The sequence below is a fragment of the Vanacampus margaritifer genome, chromosome 12 (genome assembly GCF_051991255.1).
Source record: "Vanacampus margaritifer isolate UIUO_Vmar chromosome 12, RoL_Vmar_1.0, whole genome shotgun sequence".
Taxonomy (NCBI): domain Eukaryota; kingdom Metazoa; phylum Chordata; class Actinopteri; order Syngnathiformes; family Syngnathidae; genus Vanacampus; species Vanacampus margaritifer.
Genome location: NC_135443.1, coordinates 7,714,757 through 7,737,913, shown reverse-complemented (window position 1 = coordinate 7,737,913; position 23,157 = coordinate 7,714,757). Strand labels below are relative to the sequence as shown.

Here is a 23,157-nt window from a genome sequence, read left to right as displayed (position 1 = left end):
TAATCGATGGTTGGATTTAAAAAAAAAAAAAAAAAAAAAAGCCAACAAACATGAAAACAGTGTTGCTGCAACAGACTCACCTTTGCAATCACTTTCTTCATTTCAGCAATCAGTGAAGTTCAGTCTGTGTTGTTTACTGCGTATGTTGATTTTCTCACTTGAGTAATCTAAAAATGATTCATTTTATTCCCTTTGAATTGCAGTTCGACGAGAGCATTTACATTTGAGTGAATTGTCATTTATATTAAAAACAATTCTTTTAATTTGTTCTTTAATGAGACAAAGCAGGCTACATCAGGAAAAAAAAAACAGTTTTTCTTTTTTTTTTTTATAACAACTGCACTCTTACATATATTTTACTGTCACATACTCCCTTTGTATAACACCACACAAATCAATATAACCAATGGCTTTTTCTTGTTAAAAAAGGTTGACGATATTCCTATTTGTTGCATCAAACTGGATATTTTGGTAATCCAGCACTGCCCTCCCCTTGCTTGTCTAAATTGTCCTTTGACCTTTGACCTTCCCCGAGGGGAACGGAATTCACAACAGAAGTATTCATTTCCCCAAAGGATGTCTCTTTGTACATAAACCTCCCGGGGCTTTGCAATTGAGGAACATGCTTTTCTCATTCTTAAAGAACTATGTTTTCATATCCTATTTTTGTCACATACAAAACTGAAAAGAGTCTGTTATATACATCCTTGATTTTTTTGCAACATTAAAACCACAGGTTCCTTATTCTGCATTAGTAGCATATACGAGATCTTGATGAGTCCAGTTGAAGCCTTCCTGTCGCGTTTCCCCCTCGGTTACTGTGATCATGCAGTTTAGAATATTACATTTTGGGGGGGAGGAGTTGTTTTTGTTGTTTTGTTTTTTAGAAATGTTTGCAGTTGGTCAGTCGGCAAAGCCTCACAAACAAAGTGAGTATTCCTTTTTGCGCCGGGGTGGTCCATCGCGGGCGTGTCCATTTCTTGCATCATTTTGGAGAAATTGTCTGCCCCCTATTGGCTTTTTAGTCTGTCAGTCTGCAACGCATCTGCCAGTTTTGAAGATGAAGTGGGACAGTAGAAGACCTCGTCTTCATACCGGCCGGTCGACAGCATACTGGCAGGGGCTCAGGTTGGACACAGGATTCTGCACAGCTGGATAAGTGAAGTTGGTGTGTTGCTTGGCCTTAAGTCGCAGACTAGCCAGACTGGAGTTGCAGGTGTCTCTGTACATATACGGGCTAGCTGCGCTAGCATACGGGCAAGTGGCTGCCGCGGAGTTGAGTGCCGTGGGGCTGTTGAGATTGTTAAGGTTTCCCAAGTTGTTGAGGCCTGTGCCGGGAACTCCGGCCACCGCCGAGGGCACCATGCTTGAGGCCATGTTCATAGAGGGGATGGAGCTCGGGGGCGAGAACATAGGTTGGGACGACAGGGGGCTTACATTCATCGAGTTAAAGAATGGGAAGCTCTTGGCGGAGAGTTGGCTGCTCGCTAAACTCTTGGTGGCCCAGTTGTTGTAGGAGTAACCCGTGTACATATCATCGTAAGGTTGCATGAGTCCGTTAAACTGGGCACCAAAACCATTCTTGCACAATTCGGCCTGCTGGTTTCGCTCCCGCTTTCTCCACTTGGCACGCCGGTTCTTGAACCATACCTGTAGAAGCCAAAATGAGAAAAAAAATGTCAACTCATTCACTCCCAGCCATTTTCACTGAAGCAACCCCCTTCGCTCCCGGCAGTTTTACTGGATTTTGACAGATTTTGCAAGGCCCACAGAATATTGTGTTCTATTTTTATAAAAAAAAATATGGAACCTACCAAAAAAGAAAAGATTAGAGTCTCTTCTTTCATCAGGAATTTTTTTTTTTTGTATCTCTATCTGTTTCAGTTTTGCATCAATTAGCATTAGAATATAGCCAAGTTTCATCATTATTCACATTTCAGTTGAAAACACTGGCAAAAACAGCTTGTCGCAACATAGCCCTGGCTGATCTCTTATACTCTGCTGCCACCTGCTGGCCATTTTTTCTAATAACTACCATTGCTTTATGCTACCTCTTCATGACAGAAACCGCATGCTGTATGCAACTGTATCCTCTAGCATAAAAAAATGTAAAAAAAAAAACATTTTAAAAAAGTTTTGGGGAGTGAAGGACAGAATATTTTTAAAAAACATATGTACACGTTTTTCCACCTTTTATTATCAAATGTACCTGCAGGAATTTCAGATTGCTGGACAACGCAAGAGAACACAATCAGATTGACAATATGAGCAATGTTGATTTGATTTCTCAGTTTACTCAAATTTCGGTCTGAATTAGCCACCAAATGAAAGTCTTTTTCCTCATCCGTAAGTTTTCATTTGGCATTGTACTTCTCAAAGAACGTCAGGTTAAATAAAAAATGATTCTAAAGCACACACACTGGGAATCATTGCGCCTCTTAACCACTTCAGACCTGAAGATGGTCCCAGTGGACATGACATATTTGCGTGTCTAAACCAATAAAACGCATCATTTGGTTGATGTCAACACTTCTGGTTCATGATTGGATCTTACAAATATGTCCCTCATCTTCAGAGGCACAATGATTATCAAGTAAGATGGAGTGTATGGTGAGTTATTAGACATGGTTTAGTCATATTAAAGAAGGGCAATCGTCATACTTTATTTAGAGGACAGAGTTTCAATCAGACCAAAATGTGCTCTGACAAATGACTTTATAAAGATGAACCTCATTGGTTGTATCTTGAATATACAGCGGACAGTCCGAAGTGCTGCAATATGGAATCGAATAAAAATGGTGGTTATAATTTTGCTTACTCGTACTGTGCAATATTTCACTGCGTGGAAATATGACAGGATTCCTTTTCATAATTTTTCATAAAACATGACCATGAGTTAATCAAAGGCATAAAAAGTAGGCAACATTAATTTCATAACGACACTTGCATGTATTCACTTAACAATATTGCTTATGGGAGGAATAATAATAATAATAATAATTTCCCTGCTCTACCATTGATGCTCAGCCTTCTCAGCTCCTTTTGCAATCCAATTCTTTTTTATCATCCAGCCATCTGTTATTGTAGTAACAGAATACTGTTGACCATCAATATGAACATAAAGCTTATGACTTTTCCATCTCACTCAGTGACGGTGGGGGGGGGGGGGCACTCAATCTTTACAGTGACTTCAAGGCTATGCCGTTTGAAGGTTTATGGAAAGGGCTAAATGTCAAGGTTATATGGTTGCTTCACTGTAGACATGTTTATCCTGCTCATACATTATGTGGTGGAGAAAGTTCATGCTAATCTTAGTTTGAAACAGCAAAGGTCATTGCACATTCAGTTTAGGTCATGTCAATACAAACTGGTGGGGGGGGGGGGGGGTTGTCTGACCAAATTTCCTTTGTCATGTTGAAAATTTAGGATCAATAATTGGATTATTACAATTATTTGTATAATATTAGAACTTGGAAGGATTGTTATGCCCATCACTAGCTCTAACTTGAAAGGTCACACATCTATTCAAATTAACAATAGAGATGAATAGACTGTTGAACGATTTCATTCTGTCATAATGGCGATCTGACTCCTCATACAGTCGACCGTCCAAGTCTACGCGGGCTGGAATTTAACTTCAGTCATGGGCCACCTTCGTAGATATTCAGCAACAGCTGCTTCATCCCCATTAGGGCTGAGAGGCCTTCTCAGGGTGCACATTTTGAGGATGACAAATGTGGGTAGATTCATCAAAATAATCTAGTATATTCTTTCGGCCTTAACTTTAACTCTTTGACTGCCAAAAACATTAAATAACATTTAGTAAAACCCTATGGATGAGTGTCAAAGACGTTAAAATACGTTTTTTTTTTTTTTCAAAACAGAGGTGAAACTAACCATTTTCTATTGTTGATTACTGAAAAACGGAATAAGGTAGAAACAAACTTTTTTTTCTGATGAAAGATGAGAGTCCAATCTTTCATTTGGTAGTATGTGTGTTTCCATAGTCCAAACACATAATTTTCTGTGGACCTTGAAAGATCAGTCAAAAATGCTTAAAATCGGCTGGCACCCACGGCATCCCTTTTCTGAAAACGTCTGGCAGTCAAAGAGTTAAAATCTCTTTTTTTTACAAACGGCACAACAGAAAATGACATTGAATTCAATTATTTTATTCCCTTGCTCAAAAACAACTGTTTATAAACAGCTTTATGCTAAAACACATTTTGTTAAATAATACTGGGGAACAATTTGAAAAAACATGTTGATTAAAATTAAAATTGGCATGTTGATTCCAAAACTGCATTCGTTTTTTTTTTCTAACACGTCAAGTTTTTTTTTTCTCTCTATCTTACCCTCCGGATAAGCAAAATTCCACTTATTAGCTTGAGGAAAAAAGAGTTTATTACGATAGGAGGCATCTACAGTTACATGGCAATTTGTTTGTGCAGTCACAATTGAGAAGTGTGTGCAACTCCCATTAGGTCAGTACTATCAATATCCACAAACAGAAAGCTACCATAGTAGGAATTAAAAGTAGCAGTGCCGGCTTTTCTTTTTCCCTTGTAACCATTAGCATACTGTTATAAATTCTATTTCATTTTGTGCTGTGTTTTTGTTGTTGCTGTTTTTAATTTTTTTTCAAAGCGTGCTGTAATTTGCATACTGTACATACACATTTATTATTGTTTGGTTTTATTTTATTTTTTAAAGAAAGCCTATAACTAAAAAACTTAATGTGATAGAGAAACACTGAGATCAGTTTTGGATTCCACACCCAAAAATGAGTTAAAAAAAACAGCTGTCAGGCATAACTCAATAAAAATTGTCTTCCCCAGTGATTATGCACAAAGACAGATGCTAATTGTTGAGGGGGAAATCTATTTTATTTCCTATAGTGTAATCTCATCTTTTTGTTTTTGATCTAAAAATCCCCCCAATTAATTGATTGATCAATAATCATTGTATCGTTCATTTTGAGTGACAATTGTCACATTGTGTGTCTTTTTGTAGTGGCTTATTTTCTCTGTCTGCATTGAATTAATACTTATACAGTACATTTAAAATCAACTATACTTTGTGTATTTCAACTTTGCCACCCAATTACCTGTAAAATGTTGATTCAATTCTACAATAATGTACACGAACCAATTTCTATATTTAAACATCACTGCATTTTCATCTCGCTGTAAATATTCCTTTATTTGGACTTCCGCTTACTTTTTCAATTGAGTTGTACACGTCGTAGGTCAAATGAATAGTGGGAAAAAGTTTTTAACTGATATTTACTGTCAAAGTGACAATTTGCATAAGAGTGTGTGAACTTTTTATATTCGCCGTGCATGCCTTGGAACTCTGAGTACTCAGAGAGAAACCTTACAAGCACAATGAGAACACGCAAACTGCGCAGAAGTGCTCAAAGTAAGATTCAAACACGTTTCTCAGAACTCACTGTTCCACCCAAAGACAGAATATCAGAAAGTTCAAACAGCATAAAATAAAATAAAAAGCACCACATTAATCCTGCATTGCCTCATTATGTAAGTGGTGCAAAGCTTTAATGAACCTCACCAGTTTTTGCGTATTCGCCCAAACCTTCCTTATTGAAAAAAAATAATAATAAAAAAATTCAAATTCAAGACATGTATAGGGTTCACTGGTGAACAAAATGAACAGTGAGAGTAGCCTTTTCATCGAATCTGGCTCTCACCTTGAATTCAGAAAGCGTCATTTTTTTCTGCTGGGCAAAATGTATTTATTGTTGCTGATTTTGACTCTTTTCTCACATAAGAACAACATGGAAATGTTTTTGGGGGTTTATCTCATGTTTTTAGTTGTTATAGTGGACGCCAGGATAATATGGCTGTAACGTGTTGTAAACCTATAAGCTTATATGGACCCTTTTTTTTTTACATGCAAATCAACTTGCGATTGTGATTGGTTGTGTAAGATCCAATCATGAACTAGCGGCGTTGACATCATCCAAATTATGCGTTTGATTGGTTTAGACATGCGAATATGTCATGTCCACTGGGACCATCCATGACTCTGATGGGGTTAAGATGGAACCCAGAGGCAACTCAAAGCCTACAATGGAAAAAGCAGAGGCCCCAGAATTGACACCTGTGGAACACCATTCCGTTTTTTTTTTGCCATATTAAAATAATAAAGAAATCACACGTCATAGCATCACCGTGATCATCTGTAGCCAGTGATGGGCAAATTTGACCTCCGCCAAGGCCTTGGGGTTCGATCAAACCTAGCTTTATAAGTCACTGCCATTGGGTATGTAAACTTACAAGCACGACTGTAACTTCTTGTCGTAACCTTTGATCCAGATCCACACCAGAATGTGTTGTTTTTGTTCGGACTCGCACCCAAAATCCCCCATTCGCTATTCGTGTTTACATAACGAACGATTTCTGAATAAACTTAAATTAGTTACTCAGTGTCAGGAATATTGCAAAGTAAAATTCTGCTTTTGTTCTTTTTATGCAGATGACTTCTTTTATAAAAAATTTTTTTTTACTTTGATAAAAGAAAAATGACATTGGCTGTTCAAATCAGCTGCCATATCCAGACAAATGATCGCATGCATACCCACCCTGACCCGTGCCTCTGTGAGATTGGTCCATACTGCAATCTCCTCTCTGGTGCTCATGTCAGGGTAGCGGTTCCTCTGAAAAGTGGCCTCCAGCTCCTGGAGCTGCTGGCTGGTGAAGTGAGTTCTCTGCCTCCGCTGCTTCTTCTTCAGTGAGCCGTCATCCGTACTGGATTCATCCAGCTGGTTCTGGTGAGATTTCTCTGTGTCTGCGGTCATATACAGGAGAGTGTGCCCCATTAGTGGAAGATCAGTCATTGCATCAGCACGTAAAAATTCATGTCTTGATAGAACGCATGCCTACTTCCTACCGTATACTAACAGGATGCAGTGAACTATTTTGCTAGGATGGCCCATTTTTCGATCAAAAACTGCCTTTAAGCATTTTTTTTTTACCATTCATTATTATGTTTTGGAGAAATCAGTAAATAATTAACTCCTCTTGTAACTGCTCTTTCTGCTCAGCAATTTGGACACGCCCTTCGCCCCGCCCCCATATCTTGGTGGGAGTCAGCACAGCATCCGGACACGATAAATTTATCAATTCAAAACCATTGTACGTGCATTGCTTTTAAAGTCCAAAAACGGCAATTGATCGACACCAAAATGTATGTGGACATCTCTACTTATGACTATTTCAACCCCCAAAAAAATCACAACAATCAGCCTCTCCATGGCCCTTCAATACATTGTTGTGAATAAATATAATTCAATTTTGAGAAGCTTACGACAGTTTTCTTTTGTTTTGGTAAAATGCTGAGATGGGATTTGGCTGCTAATCAGTGGAGGGTTTAGTCTAAGGCCGTTTGCCACCCCAAAATTCGGAAAAATCCTGAACACCTTTAACTCATTCACTCCCAGCCATTTTCACTGAAGCAACCCCCTTCGCTCCCGGCTGTTTTACTGGAATTTGACTGATTTTGCAAGGCCCACAGAATATTGTGTTCTCTCGCTATAAAAACATGGAACTTACCAAAAGAAAGACTAGAGTCTCTTTTTTCATCAAAAAAAAAAAAGTTTATATCTGTTTCCGTTTTGCAGCTATTAACATTAGAATATAGCTAAATTTCATTATTTCAGAAATCTGTTGAAAACACGGGGGAAAAAGAGCTTATTGCAACACGGCCCTGGCTGATCTCTTATACTCTGCTCCCACCAGCTGGCCATTTTTTGTAATAACTACCATTGCTTTAAGCTACTTCTTCAGGTCAGAGGCTGCATCAAAGCCTTCTGTATGCTCAAAAAAAAAAAAAAACATAAAACACGTATAAATACGTTTTTGGGAGTGAATGTCAAAGTATTAAAAACGTATTTATATGTTTTTGGGTTCAAATGAGTTAATAGGAAGCTGTAATTGCTTATTTGATTGATTTTAGAATGTTTAATAAATTAAAATCAATGAATTTAAAGTATCATCGCATCCTTTATATACATGTTCGAAATAAATTCATTCGTTCATTCATCCTTCTATTTTTCTGGATGTGACCCTCAAACAAAAAGTCACCCAAGGATGCTTAAGCATCGAAAAACGATAAAAGGCTCTAGTCAGAAGAACCCAAATGCAAACCACTACATACTTGCTGCTTTTTGGTCAGCAAAGAGCAAAACATCACCAGAAAATGTTACATTCCAACTGGGAGGATGCACAATACACACTGCTCCTTCATGACTGCAGCCACAGTCATGGGGACATTCCACACACACACACACACACACACACACACACTCCAGACTGATTCTTGGACAGCCACGGTCATGAGGACGTCGCGAGACATAAAGTGGGAGCTCTGAGAAGATCTCAAAATCTTGCGGTTGAATGCGGGGCTGCAGGAGCCATTGTTTGTGCCAGCAGGTATAAATTGGTTCTTACACGCTCACACTCTGACCCATAGCTAAATTTGTGACTGTCCTCTTTTTATGTGTAGGACAATTTCGGAACCTGTCAAAAGATTGGGGCTGCATTTGTTGTTAATTTATATGCAAAAATGAAAAATATTATGGCTGTATTTCTCTTACTGTCTGTGTTAGCGACTGTCCAGAAATTACATAATCCAAGGAGACATATAGGACAAATCACCATAATCATTTTTTTTTTTTTCCCCCATTCTAACAGCTGTATATGGTAGACATTTGCACAATACACATAAAAAATGCTGATATCTCTCATTATGGATAAACTGTCTGAAATACAGTGTTATGTCCTTTTTCAATCTGATTGCTGTAGTAGTTGCCGATGAGAGGTCATTAATGACTACAGTTCAAAATTTCACAATAACTCTCATTAGAAGACATTTAAGTGACAAAAATATTCACCCAAAATCAATGAAAACGCATTCTCTCATTCTGGTTGATGAAGTACTCTAAATGAGAAAATGTGTTTACATCGACTTATGATGACTAATTCTGACACTTTGTTTCATCCAGTTCCTCTATAATGAGATATGTCAGAAAAAGGTTTGACGTGTAGCATGCAATGATCTACCATTTACAGCTACTACTTCAGTCAGAATGGAGAAAAACAACCACTTTTATTTGATTACGGTGATTTTTCCCTGGACTTTGTAACTTGCGGAAAGTCACTATTAAGCAAATATCCAACATCAAGCCAACTTTTTCTCACTGTCTGAGCAGTGATGACCAATCGACACTAAAATTAATATGCACATCCCTTCTCGTGTCCACGTAAACCTGTAAAAATATATATATTAAAAAAAATCTACAAAACATTTTCGATTTTGCGGAGGTATTTTCCTCAAAAGAGCTCATTAATGTCAATAAAAAAAACGAACTTTTCTGTTTTCACCAGGTTCAATAAACATGAGTAGAGCTGTGTATATGAACTTTGGTGACAATTGGTCAAAAAGGCAAACCAGGAAACAAAAGTAATACTGCCATCATTCCTTCAATGACATAGATTTTTAACATGATATAATGAGAGGAGCCGTAAATCAAATCAGCTGTGTTCACACACTCAAAAGGGCGCATAGACTGTATGTCTTTTTTTTTTTTTTTTCGCCACACTGCACGGGACCAAACTTGTTCACGCCCGCCCCTGCGCAGATTCAGACCGTGCCTCGCGCCATTCTTATAAAGAGCACAAAAATAGAGCCCTGAGGCTATGCAAAGCATCAATCACTAAATCTGGTGCTCTTGATCATTTCACCTCCAAATAAATGCAGTATCTACTCATGAGACTATTCCTGTCAATAATTTGTTCCATTAAGTTCCATACATGTCAACCCTAATTTGGTCCCACCTGTATTACAAACCCATAAAATCCTTATTTTCCCATAAAAATCCTTATGTCAGTTTTATCAATACTAAAGCTGTTTGATGCAATAACATTAATCTTACCTTACTTTCTTTCTTATATGAAGACATTGACAGTATCTTGTTCCAAATGACATTTTATTGCACAAAGAAAAAACTGATTTCTAAATATCACAGGGACGGTTGACTTTTTTGTTGCTTCACATTTCTCTCGTGCAACTTTGATTTCAAATGTTCTTTGACATCGTAAATGTCAGATGCCGCAACCTTAATGTCCCGTGAACAAAGCGAACATGATGCATACTCTTCTCCAAGTTTTGACGGACCAATTACCTAAAATAAATCCGTCCATTCCGAACGAAAACGTCCGGTGTATCTTGTTTTTTTGGCCGGCATGTCCCCCATTTTCTCAACCACTGCGAACGACTCGCAATTTTCGCGCTAACACAAATTTCTTAACTGCGCATGTCGGGAAACTGTTAGAAGTCTCGCGCGATAGACGAGATTTTGTGACCGGTTATTGTTTAAATCGAGTTTATGCACACGTGTAGCACGTAGCCGACAGTAAATACTAAATAAATTTAAAAAGGGTAAGCAATATATACTAATATTATTATTTTCATGAAAACAGTTAAATCCGTATTCATTTCCAAATACGCCCGTATGCTTTTGCAACACTTAAAAATCCGTAAGAAATACGGACAAACCTTATGGGTTGACATGTATGATAAATGTGCCGAATTACTGAGCGTTTGTAACACGTCCTCCATCACAGTGAGTTACAGGAGACCACACATCCATATTATGTCTGCCAGGACTCTACCAGATTTGGCTGCCGCTGTTATGAGGACCTCACAGAAAGAAGTGAAATTAGCTGGCCAGCTAATCCCGCGGGATCAGGCTTTTTGTGACTGGGGCAGGTTGGGCTCTGTTTGGTGAGGGTTTAACTCTCTGGGAGTGGTTCGAAATCATCAGCGGGGTTTAAAAAGAGACTCCGCGGGGCCACCGGCAAAACCAATAAAGAGCCAAGCTGAGGCTGTTATCTGGCAGTAAACTGACACTGGCTAAGCTGTCACTTAAGGCCAAAGTCTAAAACACAATACAGAGGAAAAGGGCAGCCCTTTTAGAGCAACGCGCTTCCTAACAATGGGAGCAATCTGACTGATAATGTGCTGACAAACCAGACTTTTTCCAGGTCAGCTCCAGAGCAGCTTATTATGCAAGGCTTTTAAATAAATAACCCACCTCGTGTAATCTAATGGATGGAAATGCATGTTTACAATATGTGTAGACGTATGAAAAATATATTTTTAACAGTCATTTGACACTCATTCATTAAAAAAAAAAAAAAGACAGCCTTTGGTGTCCTCCTGCAGGAATCATTCTAATAAGATGATGAACATTTATTTTGAAGGGTTTACAAGAACATTCATTAAAATTGCAGTATGAGGGCAGCAGATAATGATGCCCCCCCCCCCAAAAAATGACGATTTATTTTCAGCTCTCATTTTCATTTCATGTGTCTGATATACGGTATAAGAAATAATACAGTTAGCATTTCATAGTTAAGAGAATGCCTATATGATTATTTTAATATTTGTTTTAGATGTGTATGCAGGATTCAAATGGGGTAACATCACTTAATTTTTCTTGTTGTCTAATTATGGAGATACAAATTTAGCTTCCATCTATTTTCTTTCTTGTGACTTTTGAAAACGAATGAAGGCTAAAGGAATGTTGCGGCAGAAATTTCAATGTAATGTCAAATGTGCGGCAGTGCACTTCAGCCCCAGAATAGTTTGACTTTGACGTTTAGTTAAGGTGTGGAAACATAGCCTATACGTCATACTTCATTTAAGTCATGCAGACATCACCTGATTCAAAAGGTAATGAGGTTTAAAACAAGAAATAAGCCTAAAAAGATAATAAAGCTCAGTTTTATTGAAATATGGCCGTTTAACAATGCGGTTAACTTGTTATTGTGGTTGTAGTTTAGTTGGTTAAACCGACTGAACGTGACTGTCGTATAGAAATTGTATTCCGCAGAACTATTGACAAATAATTCAAATAATATTGCATCACAGACAAGAATGATTCGCTTCTTTCTTTTCCGACGCGCGGCCGAAAAGCAATCGTATTTAAAAAGACGTGATGTAATCGGAAGTAAACCGCAGGTGAAATAAACGTTATTATTATCTGAGTCGTCATCCAATATTTTCATTTTCATTTTAAATAAAACATTGGCCTGCTCTCGCGGGCTCTTTAGCGACTCAATTGCATATTCAGAGTAGCCGAAAATAGCTTGTGCTTTATTACACATCACCTGAGCACGAGAGAGACCACGCTGCACCCCACAAACAACTGACAGTGTCCAATTATTGAGGATTAGGGAATATGTGCTTGGATCATGCTACCAGGGTGCGTTTAATTTTTTGTTCTATGCATTTACAAGCAGAACGTAGGCCTTTTTATCCTGAGCTTTCATTACACTATATACAGCGATGCGTTCGAATGATCAGTGGAAGGAGTTTTAAATAATAAGCATACGGAGAATAACAATGATTTAAAAAAAAAAAAAAGATAATTAAAAAAAATTCAAATGTCTGTCCCACTGAATAATAGCATACCTGAATAATTCAATGCCATTAATTCCGAGCAGTCGTGTGAAGAAAGCCAATGGTTGACCGCACTAAACTGAATTGATCAGGAAAATTTGTCAAAATGTCGACAATTTGCCAACGGACCACATACTGTATCCAACCAACGCATGTACTGCACAAAAATAATAATAATAATAAGTATTGAAATTTAGGACTTAAATGAGCGCTTTACATGTAGGCCTTTTTTTTCTTTCCAATAATCCCCTCATGTTTGGATTCATAATGACGATAATGCTGTTGAAATTATAGGCCTGCTTAAATATTGATGCAAGAATAGCGCTTTGTTACTCAACTTTTATTTTTATTTTTATTTTTATTTTTATTTTTATTTTTATTTTTATTTTTATTTTTATTTTTATTTTTATTTTTATTTTTATTTTTATTTTTAATTTATTTATATATATATATAATTCTTATTATTATTATTATTATTATGCCGATTACTACTAATTGCAACCCGATTCCGTTGAGCAGTGGTGAGGCACTTACCGCTGCTCTCTTGCCCTTTACATCCCTGGTCGTGCTGCGGAGTTCCGGAGTCGGAGAGCGACAGCGCCGGGCTGCGGGCGTCACTATCCGTCAGGAGGTTAAAATCCATAACCAGGCTCTGCACACGGACACGCAAAAATACACACCGTCAAGTGCACAGTCAACAATTGATTTGAATCACCTCAAGCACCTCTCGCGATGACTTAGTAAGGTTCACGATCTTTAATGATTTCTATATTTTCATGCATCTTTAAAACAAATTGCCGATTAACAGCCTCGTTTGTAAAAACGCGTGAAAATACACGTTTTCATTCAAACGTGCTAAAACATGTTAAAAAAGATCAAAGCGGAAATAGCAAATAATTTGAATGGATAGATATCATAATTATTATTATTATTATTATGTAGTATGTAGTTGTTGTTCAATTTACAAATAAACTGACGACGTTCCCGCTCCATGTGGTGACGTCATGAGCAAATCGAGACCTGCCATAAATTGACTCTATTTAAAAATATATATATATAATAATAATAATAATAATAAAAAAAAGTGACTCTATTTTAGGCTACACGTGGAAAGCAAGAGTTATTGCTGTTGCATTTCCAAGCCAAATGGCAAGCTGGTGAGACGTCTTCTTCCACAGAGCCCCCAAAATAGCTAATAGTTTATTTAATTTACTGCAGAGCCGTTAACACCTTGAATATGGGCTTGAGGGATGCTAAAGGTTGGATAGAAAATAGGTTGAAATCTGAGGTGTGGTGTAGCCTTTCGTATGATCCCTGGAGTGCAAAATTTTAAATGCTGTTCCATTTTTTTTTTAAGAGGCACTAAATCCTGACAGTGATGCATGGACTGGGTACGGGTACCTAAATTCAACCCCTTTCCCAAGACATGATCAATTAAATCATGTTGTGAAAGATTTTAAAAGGTGATAATCCATCCTTTTCCACCCTTGCATATTTTGAGATCGCATTTAAACCTAGACTAGATATTTGGATGTGAGCGGTCTCTGTGCGGCAGTCGTGTTGTGGTTCTAGCTCTTATACTTGGAAGTAGCACATTTAGATTTTCAGGAAAAGCTGTACTGTATTTGGTCTCCGCCTGCGCCCATCCTGCCCCGCGGGAGAATGCACTATACGCCAATGTGATTCCAGGCCACGCACACACACACTGACGTAGCTCTGTGGGGGTAATTTAAAGTTCATTGCACTGTCAACTTATATACACATGTTTAACCCTCGTTTTGACCTTTTGACCCAAAGCGAAATGATGCTTTTATGAGTGTCTTATCCAAAATTCCTTTGGATTAAATGGACAGAAATGATTGGGATGTTTTGGCCATGATGTAAAAATGGAAGCAAATATCACCCTATTTGGACCTTCAAAAAGCTTCCATTCTTCATGGAAGACTTAAGATCTTATCGGACCCTCATCAAGTCTGTGATAAAATTGATATCAGGTTTTTCCACACGAGACTCATCTGCTCTTCTTTTGAGCATTGTGGCGCAGTCACGTGATAATGTTCCACCAATTGGAAGTTTCAGGGGAATGAATGGGTCTAGTAGTCCACTGTTGACTAATTATCTACGAGGTGTTTCCCAATCAGATCTGGACTGGACTTTTTAGTTATTATTTTTCCTCCAATTTTACCCCCAAGAGACTGGCCCACAATTTAGACGATCCATTTTGAATATAGACAGCAAACTAAACCAACATAAGTCAAAATATCAGTGGCAGAACAATTTCTTAACTCTTTGACTGCCAGACGTTTTCAGAAAAGGGATGCCGTGGGTGCCAGCCGATTTTAAGCATTTTGACTGATCTTTCAAGGTCCATAGAAAATTATGTGTTTGGACTATGGAAACGCACATACTGCCAAAAAAAGATTGGACTCTCATCTTCCATCAGAAAAAAAAGTTTGTTTCTACCTTATTCCGTTTTTGAGTAATCAACAATAGAAAATGGTTAGTTTCACCTGTTTTGAAAAAAAACGTCTTTTAACGTCTTTGGCACTCCTCCATAGGATTTTACTAAACGTTATTTAACGTTTTTGGCAGTCAAAGAGTTAAACAGATATGGTCAGGAGTCGGGCTGGGCCGGGCCGGGCCGGGCCGGGCCGGTGGACATGTCAAATTGGCAGGGCCGTTTTTTTTTTGTGCCAGTCCAGCCATGTTTGCAATAATTGTGTACTTTACATCAGTGGTCCTCAACCCTGATCCTCAGGGACCGGTATCCAGCCTGTTTTCCATGTCTCCCACAGCCAACACAGGTGGAGATCAGTTATCAGCCTTCTCCAGAGATCGCTGATTAGCTGATGATATGACTCACCTGTGTTGGCTGTGGGAGGCATGGAAAAACAGGCTGGATACCGGTCCCTGAGAAGCAGGGTTGGGGACCTCTGCTTTACATTACAAATAGACAGTTCTATGTTCATTCATATCATTTGGGGACAAAGTGTAATATTTGGTCAAGTTCTTGCTGCCTTCAGAATAGCAGCATCCAATGAAGCTTTACTTTTTACATGTGGATTGATGTGACTAAGTTAATTTCGTCATGATGATTTAACTGCATTCATGTCGAAAAGACGATAATCCCTTGTTGGAGACACTTGAATAGAATTACATCTCCTTTTTTTTCCCCCCTACATCTGCATCCTTATTGATGCATATATGAAAAGTTATTAAACCATATGGAATATTTTAAGGATTAAGGTATGACCTTTTGCAGCACAGCAAATCAAGCCTTAAAGATGTCAAGCAGATTTAATGACGTAATGCACATTTCCCAAATCATATGCTTTCACACTCAATTTAAGTTCAAAGTATTTTTCCCGAAGCCAAATTTTTTTTTATACAGATATTGACTTTTATCAACCCTGTGGCTAAATTATTTTTGATGTGACCAATGACAACATTAAATAACGTTTAGTAAAATCCTATGGAGGAGTGCCAAAGACGTTAAAATACGTTTTTTTTTTCAAAACAGGTGAAACTAACCATTTCCTATTGTTGATTACTCAAAAACGGAATAAGGTAGAAACAAACTTTTTTTTCTGATGGAAGATGAGAGTCCAATCTTTTTTTGGCAGTATGTGCGTTTCCATAGTCCAAACACATAATTTTCTATGGACCTTGAAAGATCAGTCAAAATGCTTAAAATCGTCCGGCACCCCACGGCATCCCTTTTCTGAAAACGTCTGGCAGTCAAAGAGTTAAAGGCTTAAATGAGAATTGAAGAATATGAAGACACGTGAACGCAAAAGTGAGCAACATATATATTTCAAAGCAACCATAATACATACTCGAGTTTGCTAAACAACGAAGACAGAAAACTGTACAGTATGTGAGCCGCGACATCGCAAACATTTGTGGAGATTTCGATGCGAGGGAATTGCATCTGTTTCCCATCGAGCATCCGTGAGAATGATCATCATCGCCTTTCACGAAAGATTAGAAGACTCAAAAATTGGTTTTCGAAGCCGTGGGCTGCGTAAGTCCTTTCTTGGGAAAGAACATTTGAGGCTGTATAAGGTCATAAACTCCCAGTAGAGAGATTAGCTTTGTCAGCAAGCTTTCCTCGGTGTGATGGCTTTGGATTATCGGGCCTCTGATACGGAATTGGCTTTAAAGTTGATTTTGGGGTTGGCAAGCTCCACTTTGCTTTAATTGTTCACATGCATGTAAATAGTGTGTCCTTTCTTAACATGCATAAATAATGCCCTTTTTCTTTGAACTACAGAGCAGGGGTCACCAACCTTCTCGAAGTGCAGAGCTACTCATTGGCTACTGATTTTGTTTGATACACACGTCCGAAATGACCAATTTGCTCAAATTACTGTACGTTTAATCAGATGCTATTTTTAGGGCTGGGTGAAAAAAAATCGGCTAAATCAACCATCAAAATTGGTTGACAAAAATTCCTTGATTGTGGGCAATCAGTCAGGTAATCAATGTAATCGATTAGATAATCAATTCTAGCAATATTTAATTGTGACATCCCTAGTTATAATTGATATTCATTTATATATGTCACCGATAAGAAACAGATAAGTAATATGCAACATTTTATTTCTGTCTCTTCCATTGTTTACATTATGAAATGATCGCCGTGACTTTATTCCTAGAAAATCACAATGCTCCAACACCGGTGAGCTATTTTTGGGAACACTATTAAGGGTCCTCAGAGGCAAGCAGATTTGATATCAAGTAAAAAATAAATAAAAAAATTTAAAAATGAAATGAAAGATGCATGCAGAACTTTGTAGCTTGTGGAACCAAACATGGCAGCTGGTTTCCATCTCATCAACCAAACCTCCATATCAAATACAAACACTCGTCATTTTAATGACATTGTTTGAATTGTAAAATCGAGTCCTTGATTGAGCTTCTTTTGGGTTGTGTTTGTCCTCAACTCAAGTCAAATGTTCAGTTTTTGAGTCCTTTTGGTAGAATTCAGTCAGCAATTTGCAAGACAGAAATGCAGCACTGACTGTTAAGGCGTTTTTTTTATGGGGGGGGGGGGGGGTATTGTAAGACAATCCAGATGGTGATATATATCTGACAGTGATGGATGACCAGACAGAGGGTGTCAATGTGGTGCTGAGAGGCCCACCAGCTTGGCAGCGAGGGCCCCTTTGGGTGCGTGCTTGCAAGCCAGTCATTTTGTCCAGAACAAGGTGTCAGCACCCTGACGCCCCCTCCCCATTCCCGCTTGCCCTTCCCTGCCGACAACATGCACGCACTAGGGGGGTGGCCACTTTTAATATTTCCAAAATCGAGATCCTTCTACACCCAACACAAACTGCCACATGGGCTTAACAAGGTGTGCCATCTCAGTGGCAAATCAAACGTGCTCTTCACGTGCAAGGTTAATGTGTACACCTAACGTAAAAATAAAATAAAATAAATAAATAAATAAAAGATATTGCAAGACTTTTTTTTCCCTTGTTGCTGTGGGAATGTTTGTCTGGATGAATATTCGATTTCGATTAGCGAGCAATAGGCCTATATCCTGGTAGAATAATAATAATAATAATAATAATAATAATAATAAAGGGTGTCAGAATCCTCTCATTTTTCGAGGGACTGCCGGGTCCATCTGGCGGCCCGTGGTGCAGACTGTTCGCATTTGCACGGCCAGGCAGCGATCAGCGAGGGAATTATTCATAAACGCGTTGAGAATTAATTCTAGGGATTAAGAGTTGATTAAGATGTGTGTCACTTTGCTGTCTGAGAACTTATTAAGGGCCTCCTTGAAGAGGCGGCAGATGGAATTTCGGTCCAATGTTTGTAGATGTTAATTCGTGCCCTCCTATAACAGTCATTTGCATATGATTGAGGGATGAGGCCGAGACCTGCAAAATCAAACACTGCCTCCAAAATAACTGACTGCACGTCCGTACTAGTGGTTTACGCTATTTATTCATTATTGTTGTCACAAAAATAAAATGTATTTTTTTTTTCACTTGTGGACATCCCTATAAGAACGACTTATATTGGAAACATCGTTCTAAACATTTAATTACTTTGTCGTTTTCTCTGCTTGTGTACGGCACAAAATTCCTATTTAATTAGCCTCAGATTTTCAATTATAAATCAATTATTGTTATTGATGGAATAACTCGCAAAAATAGTTTTTACAATCTGAATCCAAATTAAAAGCATGCCTTTTTTTATGACATGCATGTGATTTCAAAGCAAATACGTGAATAAAATAATGAATTCCTATTGATGAAAAATACTAAGAATAAATTATTTTTATATTTTTACATGTATTCTGCACTTCTCTCGCTCTTCAGCAGGCCGTCTTCAACCACAGAAAGGAACATTTCACCGCCGCCGCATATTTAACAAACAAAAAACAAGAAACTGTCGTTACTGTGCAGTAGCGGACGCAATAGCCTATTAGAAACTATATTTTTCTTTTCTCTTGACTATTTCTATTTTTTTTCTTTCAGCGAGTTAGATTGAACATGGATTGGAACAAACTCGATGATCATATTTTGGCTATAATGAATTAATATTGAAACGTTCGTTTCTATTCGGCCAGATCATTGCGAAAAGTTTTTTATTTTTTTTTTTAAAGCGTTTTATTCCCATTTGTAACCGATTAATATTATTTCGCATATAGGTCTAGCCTATAATAATACTAATAATTATATGCATACGTTTGACTCTATAAGTCTCGAAATCAAGATAGCCTACAGCAATGACGTATTTAAAAAAAAATATATTTACACTTACGGAATGGATCTCGTAAATTGACAGTGAACTTCTACTTGTTTATTACTCCGCGCGGCTGTGTGTGTGTAGGGAGGGGCGGGGCCGGAGTGGGTTTATGGAGCAGTGTCTCTTGTGGCCCTGCAACCACCTGCTACCTATCAATTTTGGACCTCAAAATATGTTTCACATACTTGTATGCCTCTGCGAAGTCAGTCTCATTTTTTATTTTTTTTTACAGTAGCCTAATGAAATTCTTGCTATTGTTTTGTGATTTGCAAGCAGTTAATTTTCAACTCAATATGAAGTTTGGTAAAAAAATGAAAATATGAATACAATCCAGCTATAGTTTGCTTTTATTGTGGCTTTTCTTTTTTTTGGAGTTTGATAGTTGAATTAAACACAAATGATGTATAAAGTATCATGTCTACTTTTAGTGATCTGAGACGAAAACGTGCGGGCATACTTACATCCAATCCCGGTCTGGTTATATTAATCCGTTGAGAAGGCAAAACTCTTTGCTGCGGGCCGCTGCGTGTCCTGGCTTCAGGTGTGACGGTGACATGGACAAAAAGTTCATCGGTTTGTCAAAAAAAAAAGTCTCAAAAGCGTGCAGAGCCGCCGGTGATGAGTCGCTTTCCTCGCAGTTGCTCTCCGCTCTGTGCTGTCAATGTAGACTGCAAGAAGAGTGCGGTTTGATCCCCGCACACAATGTAGGGCTGGGGAGAGAGGGTGGGGGCTGCTTTCATGCTAAATATTGTGTGTGTGACAGCCAGGTCCACCAAAGGACGGCCCACATATGCCCCGTACTCTCTCGCTCTCACTCACTCAGACTGCACGTTCACACACTACACACACACACACACACACACATTCCCTTATCAGTCTCCCCTGAAGCTCCCATAGACCAGTATTGCTGATCGGCTATTTGCTGCAATAATTGTTACGGGGAAATGGCACGGTTCGGACTCACCGGAACAAGACAGGCACGCACCTATGCCACCAAGCCATCCGAATCACGGCTCAGGATTTGGATTCAACGGCAACATGACCATGGCATATTGCGATCAGGAGAAGAGAAGGGTTGTTGTCTTCCGGAGTATCACACAGGATAAAAAAAAAAACAGTCAGATGAACACACCAGAAGAAATCCAGTACGATCCAACAAAACAAAAGGAAGTGTGATGTGCTCAGCTACTCATGTGGAAAAGCAGAGGACAGTAAATGGTTCACGGGTACAAAATGTTGGATGTTAACTCCCTCGACGCCTTCACTAATTTCACACATAGTGATGTCTCTAGTCGTATTTCCTTTTGTTTGGTCACATTTCATGTCAAAAACAATTCTTATATTCATCCAGACCTGCAAAAAGGACAGAAAACACTGCAATGGCCATGCCAGGCCAGTAGTTGGCGATATCACTTTGATCACAAAACATTATGCACACATCAATTGGGTCCAAATTCCGTACCTCACATGACACCTTGCCCCCCACCCCCCCCAAAAAAAAACAACTAAACTTTGATGGTGTAAGTATTTGATAGGTAAAGACTTGAAAGGCAATCTTTGTCTATTTCATGATCCAGGGCTGGACTGGCTATCTGCTGTGGTGCTTTAATAATTATTTTTCATCCATTTTATCCCCAGAGAACCGCTCACAATTTAGAGGGAGCAGCCCATGAATCCATTTACAATACAGGCAGCAAACTGAACCAATCAACATCAGTTGGCAGAGCTACGTGGTAGCCAGGAGCGGTCAGGAGTTGGGCCAGAAACCCTAAGTCAAAATGCCAGGGCTGATTTTTTTTTTTTTTTGTGTGTCTGACAGTCTGCCCTAATTTTATCGCATTCATGGATCAAATCACAAAGTCTTTTATGTCTAAAAAAATATGCGTATTCAACAAATTGTTCTGTCCTAGGTTCAATATTGACTGCTTTTGATAACAATCACTTTTTTTTCTTCTTCTTTTTTTTTTACGGTAGAAAACTAAATATGAGTTTTATGAAATTGACTCTATGATATTGAGGTACAATGAAGTACAAAAATGTTTACCCCCCCCCCCCAAAAAAAAAGTCCTATTTGACTATTATAAAGCCACATTGTTTTTGTCTGAATGTGTCTGAAGCATTATTATAACTATTATTATTATCTTCCAAGCATCCTATTTCTTAGTTAATTTTGCAAGTGCGCCAAGACTAGCTGCTGCAGATGTATTGACAAGAACTCGCAATACAGATCAGATGGTCGGTCTCTATTGATTTGAGCCTCTGAAATAAAAAACAGGAATTTACATTATATAGTTGCAACAAAATGGGCGGCACATTTGCACTTGACGCTCACACTTACAGACAATAACTACTACATAGCCATCCTATTATTCGCATGCAGCACTTTGTTTAAGGCAGCTTGTGTTGTGATGCTCACTGTTAATGTTGAGAAGTGTACGAGAATGTTGTGGTTTTCTTGCCGTTGAAAAACACCAAACGAATTTAGATGTCTCTGGGGTTGGTGAAGGACTCTGGTTGGTGGCCTGGTGGGTGGTGTCTGGATTTCACTTTCCTTTCTTTTCTTTGGTCCTTCCTCTGGTCTCCTGACGACCTCACGACTCTGGCTGGAAGTGTTCGGTTTAGGTGAACAGTATGGGATTATTATTATTATTTTTTAATAGGTTTTAGGTGAACTAATGAACACACGCACATACACATACTGTACTCACCCACATACAAAAAAAAAGAGAGCAATGATGATGACATGTCAAATTAGTAAAATTACCGAATGAACAATACTGAGCTCTGGAGAAAAGAAAAAAAAAAGAAAGAAGAAAAACACCAAACCTTCAGTAAAAATAGGAGCCTATTGCGTATTTCAGGATGGGTGAGAATGGTGTTAAAGTACCCCTGCATTCGGGAAAAAGAAAGCAATGAATCATACATCTTTGTCAGAGTATTAACAGATTCTTAACACAGCTGCGAGCCTTGAGATATGACACTGTACACAATGTCAACGTTCGTGATCTTTCCTTGACCTTTACTAATGTTGCTGGAGCAGAAGGGCTTGCAAAATCACCTGCCAGAGTTGGTTAGAAAAGTGACGCAAACAATATTGCAGGTGTATTTGTTTCCGTAACACCTGGTTTGTTAAAAGGAGCGCAGCTGCATGCCGGTATACTGATAAACTGAAGTGAACACGTTTGTGATTAGAGCGGTGTGGATAATGCATGCAGCTGGGAAAATAAAACAAAAATAAATTAACGATAATGGATGGACTCATTCGTATTTTATTTATAACCTATAAAATGTTTCATGTTTTACTTCAAGTATGTTGTTTAGTCAAAGGCACAATTTCAAAATAGGTTTCTGACTGTAGCGTTCATTTACAAGGCGCACATAACGTCGCATTTGCAGACAGAGGGCGGGAAATTCAAACCCGAATCCAATCTGAGAACTAAGAAAGGCTTTCTGACTATAATGATTACTAAACCGGAAGATGAGTTGACCAAGACTAAGAAAATTATGCTATTGTGATTCTGGGACTTCTAGCATAACATGGTCCAACATACAAAACATTCTAAATATGCTATTTTACATCGTAGCACATTAGTTTCAATAGTTTGCTTACACAAAATAGTTTGCTAACACAAGCTAACATATTTGTTGGCGTGAGCAATCTGTATCGCTAAGGAAAATTGGACATGGTTAAAGGGAATTAATTGGTCATCTATAGGCTATAGAAAGAGCAGAATTAAAGAGTAATAATCAACCCATGAAGCACATCTATTTTCCTCATGCAGACTAGAAAGTTCTTATTGAAAAAGAGCTGTCTAATCTAATGAGGGAAAAAGATCATGCATATGTTTGATGATAAAAAATTACAAATCCCACAGGTGATCAAACATTTTCTATAAAGTAAATAGAGGT

At 38.3% G+C, this 23,157-nt stretch overlaps 1 protein-coding gene across 1 annotated transcript; it reads right to left on the bottom strand.

Annotated features, from left to right (window-relative positions):
- Positions 1-260: 260 nt before the first annotated feature.
- pitx3 (paired-like homeodomain 3) lies at positions 261-20,258 on the bottom strand. Its single transcript, XM_077581959.1, has 5 exons — positions 20,213-20,258; positions 19,710-20,087; positions 13,021-13,138; positions 6,605-6,810; positions 261-1,650 (listed from the first exon to the last, which is right to left on the bottom strand). The coding sequence occupies exons 3-5, from the start codon at positions 13,127-13,129 to the stop codon at positions 1,090-1,092; spliced, it is 876 nt and encodes a 291-aa protein (XP_077438085.1). The 5' UTR covers positions 13,130-13,138; positions 19,710-20,087; positions 20,213-20,258; the 3' UTR covers positions 261-1,089.
- Between the last annotated feature and the right edge of the window lie 2,899 nt (positions 20,259-23,157).